The sequence below is a fragment of the Anser anser genome (assembly GCF_964211835.1).
Source record: "Anser anser genome assembly, chromosome: 11".
Taxonomy (NCBI): domain Eukaryota; kingdom Metazoa; phylum Chordata; class Aves; order Anseriformes; family Anatidae; genus Anser; species Anser anser.
In genome coordinates, this window is record NC_139732.1 from 557,690 (window position 1) to 566,305 (window position 8,616).

Genomic DNA, 8,616 nt, shown 5'->3' on the forward strand with positions numbered 1-8,616 from the left:
AAAGTTTATGGAACTTTTGATATTTGGACCATTATTTTATTTGTGTTACAGGAATAAACAACAGTGTTTACGATTTCTTTATATTGCATCATCCAGAAGTCCCATTTAATGATTTGAAACTTAAATTAACTTAAATACTTAATATTAACTTAATATTAATTAAATACTTAATATTAACGTAAATACTTAAATTAACTTACAGGCAGCTTATATAACATCCAATAAAAGAAAAATTAATCTGAATATTCATGGTCATAGTTTTATGGAATAGATTTTTCCTATTAAAATGAGAAAAAAACTCTCTCACAATGAGTTTGGTGAGTATCAAAAACTGAGTCATCGTTAGCAGACATGCAGAATGCTCTCTTCTACTACTCTTTTTCACACTCTTGGCCTGTATCTTTCTGTATGACTTAAATATGAAACCAAAAATTAAGCTTTTTTTTTTCTTTTTATACTTGGCACTCGTTTCAAGTATCATTCCTGTAGAAAAACTATACAAACCTTCACCAAAACATTACTTCTCTTCTTAGGACTCATTCATTCAATTGCTAACGAGAAATGTTATAGTTTGAAGAATCTCCAAGGTAAGAGAATTAAAAATTTCAAAATTACATAAGCAAAGTTCAGGTATTCAAACACAGGAAATCAATTGGAGCCTGCTCTGAAACCCACAAGAAAACAAAAACAATGCAAAAATAAAGCGGTATTGTTATAATTTACTATGATGCAATAAAACTGACACACTTAGCTAGTTACTTCAGTAAGCTCAGTGACAGCAATTAATTTAAGAGTCACTTACCTGTTCTTGTACAGCTCTTGATAAATAGTGTATTCCTCTTTCCCTTCTCATTTTGCCGCCTCCGCTACTCACTCCTGAAGACAGACCATTGGACGCAGCAGTACTGAATTTGTAGCTGGTCACATTGCTAGCACACGACAGTACAGAAGTTGGGGGAAACAAGAGAAAAAAAAATCACCAGCCAAATTTTTTTTCAAGATATTAGAGCTGTTATTAGTCCTAGAATTGAAACCCGCTGATCAGAAAAAAACTAAAGCTGTCTCACAAGTTGCTAAACGCTGGTAAATACTTGATGTTCTAAATAGGAAAAACTTTATTAACAGCAGCAATGAAAAGGACATACATAAGTGCACCGTTCACATGGGAACAATGACTAAGCCAGAAGACCTGAAATAGAAGAGCTGATTTAGATTGTTATTTTCCAGTGCTTCCTTTAAATAGGACTGGTTCTCTGATTCTGCGATGCACGTGTATCTTTTGCAGGGATATAAAAGAACAGCTCACAAAAATACAGAAAGAGTGCACATATGCACACATACACATGGGAAACACTGCCAACAGCTCTGATAGAATAGGGACGCCTTAGACTTGTGTGGCAAGGTAATATGGCCTAAGCTTCAGAAGCAGCTCTGGCTTTCATGTGGCCATCAGCAGGAACAGCAGAGGTGTTTGGGTATGCCAACATTCCAGAAGTCTTTTCAGACATGAATACAGATCCCTTTTGTAAGGCATACAAAGGCGTTTTTCTGGTACTTAAAAAAGCCTAGCTCAAAACCAGAAAGATATCCTAATCCAAGAGGAAATGGGGAAAAAATAACCCAAACCAGAAGTGGAATAGGGAATAACTCTAACAAAAGTACTATGGCAAGAAAATGAAGTATGCCTGGAAAAACTGTGACCTCAAAGCTTATCTTGCAGCCAATCAGTCAGTCAGTACAAAAGTGCATTAGATCGCACTGGAAGACACCAGGTCAAACTCCCACAATACTGAGGAGGAGAACTGGTCTAAACTTGTCAAATACTTGACAACAGCCTGCTTAGCACTGTAACTGCATAGAGGAAGACAGATCCCTAAGGCAGATGCTCAGACTTTTCTCTAATCCAAACTGTCAATCCATTAGAATTCTGAAAAAAGTCTTACATCAAAATAGATCTTCATTCAGACAACTATCGCTTGCCCATAACAGCCCATATTCCTCTTTCTGTTAACACCTGTGAGCTTCAAGGGGGCAAAGACAGTTGTCAGCCTTCAAGCAAGTCTAATCTACAATTGGACTCAGGATATAAAATATATATATATACACACACACGCATAGATATATAGCATTGGTGGGCCAGAGATTTACTGAGTATTCCAACTCAACTGTCCAAAGGGACTCTTGCCAGCAGATCAGTGTGGTGCTCCTGCTCCAGAACATGGCACCCAACAGAGACCAGCATCACAAAAAACACTACCACCACTACCTACTCTACAAACAAAAGGTAGGGCACTGCAATAAACTTTGTGAACGAAATCAAAAGCAGTGTGAGTTTTCTGTATCTCCTTCCTAAATGGAGAAGTAGAAAGGAGTTCTAACAAAGACAATTTAGAACAGTTTGAAAAAAACATAATTAAAACCCAGCACCTGATTGCACCTGTACCAGAACCTTAAAGCCAGTCGCTTCCACCCCTAAAAAGGTGGTTGTTGTGAAGTCCAACTTTTAGATGCCAAAACAAAGTGTTGAGTTCTTTCTGCAAGCCAAAGAATGCCCATGGTCACCTAAGAATTGCTTGGCAGATGAGCATAGAGTCAACAAAATTCCCTGCTACTGTTCTTTGAAAAGAGCGACTCCCTAAAAACCGAGTGCAAAGTCCCTTAACTCAAGCATTATTACCCAAAACACCATTTGCCCAGAAGGAAAAGCCATCAATATTATCTGGAGGATAACTCATTTGACCTAAACCAAGAAAGCAGTATAACACAAAGCAGTCTCCTCAAGAAGAAATTCAATTAATTCTGCTGGATTTTTTTTATTTTAGAGATGAGTTAGCATTTGGCCTCAAATGATTCTAAAGAACACATGGTCTTCATGTGAACTCAAAGCAGACAATTAACTTCATCATGAAAGGAGTATTAAAAAAAAGAATAATAAATCATAAATCTTCCTCCATGTTTTTGCTTAAAAAATAAAGAAAAAAACACATCAATAAACATCCTCCTGAACTGTAACTCACTTCGCCTACTTCACCTTCTAAAGAATGCTTCAGAAAGAATCATCCCATTAGGACAGAGCTTTCAAACTGCAAGCAATTAAATAGCTAAAACTAATAGCTTTTCCCCTAGGGAACATTAAGAGGGACAAATTATTTTGTTATAAGTAAACTGAGTTATAAACCATGAAATATCTGTCAAAGCAAAATTTGTAACGCTACAGATTTAGTTAAACTACAAAATGAGCCATATTTCCTGTAGAAGGAAAAAATAAGGCCTCCAATAGCAAAGATCCTTTCTGTGGATACAGCATTATAACGTGCTTCGTTTCCCATCTTCGTATCCTTCTCAGAAGATAAACTTGGGATAAAAAGCGGTGTATCAGTACTTTTATTCTTGCTCATCTTCCTTCCTTTCATAAAAACAACAATTTTCTCAAAGTTATATTGATCTTCAAACACAATCCAGACTTTGCAGCTGCCTCAAAATACAAAATTTTCATTGGATTTCCCATTCCTTTTACTGAGAACTGTCACCACCTTTCAGGTGCAGACCGTACTGAAAAAGGAGATTTCTTTCTTTCTTCAAGTAAGTTTTAAATTAATAGATGTCATACCTTTCAGATGGTTCTGCTCGCTGTTCTGCAGGCAAAGTCTTCTCTCTCATCCCCTGCAAGTTAAGTTTAGTTCAAGACTTAGCTGAATATGTACAGAATACACAAAGTACCAACAACCACTTCATGTGTTTTTTTGTGGTTTTTATTTTATTTATTTATTTTTAATTTTATAGCCCTGAATACACCTCACCTACTTAACGTTGTTCCCTAATTCAGCATTGTGGGTACAGTTCAGTTAAATTTTGGGGCTAAAGTAAGCATCACTGCTTCACTCAGCATTGAGGACAAACTGATAGAACACTAAATCAAATTTGTCAAATCCTCTAACAAAGAAAGTAATTATTTTAAACAAAATGACAAAAATTGTGTGTGTGGGGGGGAGAGTTTTCATCAAAACTTGTGTTTGCCAACCCCGTAAAAGGGACATACTTTTCTGTTTTCTATCATTTATCAACAAACAAGAAAAAAAAAAACTCTACCCCCCTAAAAACTAAGCAGTTGCTGCTACATTCATTTTAGAACTTTACCAAATGGAGATTGTGCTGGCTAAACAACACAGAGATTGAAAGAGTTAAAAGCAATAAGCAACCAGTATTACTGTCCACTTTGATTTCCAGCCTAAAAAGCCCATACACTTAACACGTGGTCATTTGTACACTCAGACTGATACTGGAAACACAGATGTTTTCGCAGAAAGAGATGCCCATTTAATTTTATGGAAAATTTATCAGACTCCATCTACTCCAAAGCAATCAAAACCGATAACTCAGCACATTGTCAGAACTCTCACTTGGAGCACATAGCTCACCTGGAATAGTTTACACAGAACACGAGCATGTTTCATCAGTGACAGCTTTGTGTACATGAGAATATAAAAGGAAAACATTTCTGTCTTTTAATATTCTTTCACTGAGAACAGGATGACTCAATAGCACATCATGACATCGTGAAAACAACCACAAGACACTGAGTGTTCCAAAAACAGAATTAAATCCATAAAAGCTCAATCTATTTCACAATGGTTCCCACTGCCTTAAAGCTCGCCTCAAACATACTATCAGTACTTTTTGCAAAGATAGGATAACAATTGGTTTGAGAAACATTCCAAGACTGGAAAAAAAAAACAGGCACATAAGGACTCAAAAATGTACTCACTTGGTACTTTGTGTCTACTCTCTGGCAAATTTTGCTGGACTGAGTAGTTGAAGTCGGTGATGGTTCAGAATACCGCGTATAACGCATCGGTTGACGGTTTACCATTGGTGTCACAAGTCTCTTAACAGGTGGAGGCTGGAATGCATTCTGGGATTCCAGCTTTGAAAGGGAAACAGCAATCAATTTATCCTTACGTCCACCCAAATTAATTCCAATATTTATTGATGAAAACAAATTACAGAACTATAAACCTCCCCCCATCGGTCTTGGCACTCAGTGAATACGATTTGAAAATTCTGAAGACCGTTCAACTTGTAGAGGGAAATCACCAGAAAACCAGTAACGAAATCCATAAAGCTATATATAAGTAGCCAAAGTCTGACTGAATTCCATTTCAAAATTTGGCAGTTAGCTTCATAGACAAAATAATTCATGCTACCATAATTAAAATAACCCATGTTCCTAGAATATGCTCCTATCTTTTCCTCTGCCCACACTGTGATTTTTTTTTTTCAGTAGCTTAATTCATTAATTTAACATTCGAAGTGTTAAGCAACTAATTATACAGGCTTCTGGGCTTCACATCCCCTACATTTTCCCTCTTCAAAGTTACACAAACAATAGAACACACTCAAAAAAACCAACTTGTCAGTCTTACAATAATCTCATTCATTAAAATATGATCCAATGCTTTACATGTGCATTAGATGCACTTCAAGTAGTGGGTTTGACTTCCCTTTTCAAAGCATTTTCACAGACCAGAGTTAATTTTTAACACAGACCACTGCGTGTTCTGCAAAACTGACTTAACTGAACTGTCAGACAGAAAACAAACCCTAAAGGCTACAAGATTTACCGATGGCTCCGCCTGCGGTCTTAAGGATCAGAAAATACAGTCTTAGGAAGCATGCTATTGTTCAAATCAATACCAACAGGAAATTTTTGTTTACGCTGCAGCTTTAATTTCACAGTATCTCCCAGCTCTTAGTAATAGGATTCACACTCTCTCTAAAGTATATAAAAATACATCTTTCTAAAAAATATTACATTCAGTTTGAAACCTTGAATAAGACATGTTTTATGTAAGTTCACAAATCTACTTCGAGTGAACGACGGTTCATTGCTGGTTTTAAAGGTAAAAAAGAAAAATATTAATTCCCCCAGTTAGGCATTCAATACACCAAGAGCTATTCTGCCTGGTACAGTTCCTTGAAATAAGAAAAATACCACATCACTGCTACCCACTGCAGAAGTTTAGCCTGAGTGCACAAGTGTTCCGTCAACCGCATGTTCACTTTAGCAGGAAAACACACGATCGTCTCCTCAGCAAATAATTGCTTCTCATCACGGGCTACCCTTCTCCCGCCACCATTATGAATTCTAGTATTATGAATAGACAATCTATCTCCTTTCACCCACTGACAGCTGCGTGCAACATTCATTTAGTGGCTGACAATTTCAGGCTCTCTGTTGCAAATCTGGCAGATCTTTCTTAATGCCTTATCACAGGTGTATTGCTATAATATAACTGAGAATTCACACCAGATTTGGTTTTAGTTATTTGGATAATATTTATGATATACTTCACTTCTCCATGCCCTTGTAATTTGGCAGATGGTGAAAAGATGGTCCAGGAAATCTGAGATGTTTGTAAACTCTGAAGTGATTGTAAACTTAATTATACATCCATCCAATCAAGGAATTGGCACAGAAACTTCTTGAGACACTGTCCCTTTTCTCATTAGAACAGAAGATGAAAAGTTTGCACATCTTGTTATTTCCTTCAGTCACCTGATCTTCAAGTGGTCATTTAAGGGTTTTGCAATTTAATAAGCCCAAGGATACCCCTAACTAAAGTCGTCAAAAAAAGATGACTAGTTTTCATTTTTTAAAGAAAATGAAAGGAAATCATGCTTTACCACAGCATTATCACCAGTTCTGTGCTACCTCCAAATAGGAATTTAGGAGCGTTAAGATTTATAGCGTCAGAAAAGAAAAAGAAAAAAAAAAACCTCTACCCCCCTAAAAACTAAGCAGTTGCTGCTACATTCATTTTAGAACTTTACCAAATGGAGATTGTGCTGGCTAAACAATACAGAGATTGAAAGAGTTAAAAGCAATAAGCAACCAGTATTACTGTCCACTTTGATTTCCAGCCTAAGAAGCCCATACACTTAACAAGTGGTCATTTGTACACTCAGACTGATACTGGAAACACAGATGTTTTCGCAGAAAGAGATGCCCATTTAATTTTATGGAAAATTTATCAGACTCCAACGATGGTTCATCGCTGGTTTTAAAGGTAAAAATGAAAAATATTAATTCCCCCAGTTAGGCATTTAATACACCAAGAGCTATTCTGCCTGGTACAGTTTTGCAATTTAATGATACCCCTAACTAAAGTCATCAAAAAAAGATGACTAGTTTTCATTTTTTAAACAAAATGAAAGGAAATCATGCTTTACCACAGCATTATCACCAGTTCTGTGCTACCTCCAAATAGGAATTTAGGAGCGTAAGATTTATAGCGTCGGAAATTAACAATTTTCCTCCTCTTTACTTTGAATGGTGATAAAAAGCACAAAAACTAGTTTTCTGTGCCCGAATGAACACGGAAGTCTGTACAAAGTCTATATGACCACTCAATCAGTATTTTTCTATTTGTGATCATTTCTTCAAGAGCAAACTTGCCTCAACAGGAATTTTAATATGCAGCTTCACCCCAAGTTGGGGGACAAGATAAAACGACTTGGTGTGTTCTAGAGTTGTTGCTCTCAACTTACAAAGATAACATAATTCTTAACCTGAGTAATCTTCACAGCCCATCATCTATTGTGGATACATGCCAATATTAACTTGATTTGATGTCTATGTCGTCACTGAGGTTTGAGAAAATTTTTCTAATAGTGATAAAGCATTGAAAAAGTTATCTACCTCAGCTTAAGACATTATTGGTTCTTACCTTTCTTCGTTTGGACTGGAAGTCAGTAATATCCGGTTTATCTATGTCCGGAGGCTAAGGGAAAAAACAAAGCATAACTATTAGAGGGCAATTTTTTTTTCCTGAGAGAGAGGGTTCCCTGCAACAAAAATGTGGGGGTTCATGGTCAACTTACACAACACAGCGGCAAAAGAGATGTCATTCTTTTAGCATCCTGTTGAAAAAACAGCGCAATAAATTAAACCGGCCACAGCGTAAGGAAGAATAGTTTTATCTTTATCCTTTGATGGCACATTTACTAAGTTTTATAAACACATGAAGCAAAAACAGATTAAAAGAAGTGCTATTTACCAACAAAGCAGTTGACAGCTTCTCCACTGCCTCCAAGATGCACCACGCTGAGGTACTCAAGGTAGCGTGGGACCACACAGTTTCTTGTCTAGCTTTCGCTCTCTTTTGTGCCTGAAAAATTAGCATTTTAAGTGTTACAATGGTCAATTCTCAGCTAAGGAGGCATGTATTTTATGTCCCAAGGCTACACTGATGATACAATCAATATATTCTGATGACAGAGAAACATGCAGTCACTGGGAGTTCAAGCCATAAAGAAGAGAATACATTCGGAGTTTAATGAAGTTTACCTTGGGCCTCAGTGCATCTTGCACGTGCTTGTTGCACGAGCAATAAAAGAACTCCGTACTTGTAAAAGGTCAAGACGGATGATGCCAGGACTGCTAAGGCCTCCGAAGCAGTAATCAGGGAAACAGAACTCAAGAAAAGGCTTGTGGTACAGAAAGCATTTTCAGTAACAACACAGACCTCAGAGTTTCACGATGGTCTAAGTGTACCATCTTAAAATCAGTGTATACAATCATAACCAGGAACTAGTTTTACTTCTCTCTTGCTTCCT

General features: G+C 36.9%; 1 protein-coding gene across 1 annotated transcript; it reads right to left on the reverse strand.

Moving 5' to 3' along the window:
* Positions 1–387: 387 nt before the first annotated feature.
* LOC310905328 (nuclear pore complex protein Nup153-like) lies at positions 388–8,183 on the reverse strand (the record flags this gene model as incomplete). Its single annotated transcript, XM_083851502.1, has 5 exons — positions 388–929; positions 3,611–3,663; positions 4,766–4,924; positions 7,728–7,781; positions 8,058–8,183. 5 exons carry the CDS (start codon positions 8,181–8,183, stop codon positions 788–790), a joined length of 534 nt encoding a protein of 177 aa, XP_083707628.1. The 3' UTR covers positions 388–787.
* Between the last annotated feature and the right edge of the window lie 433 nt (positions 8,184–8,616).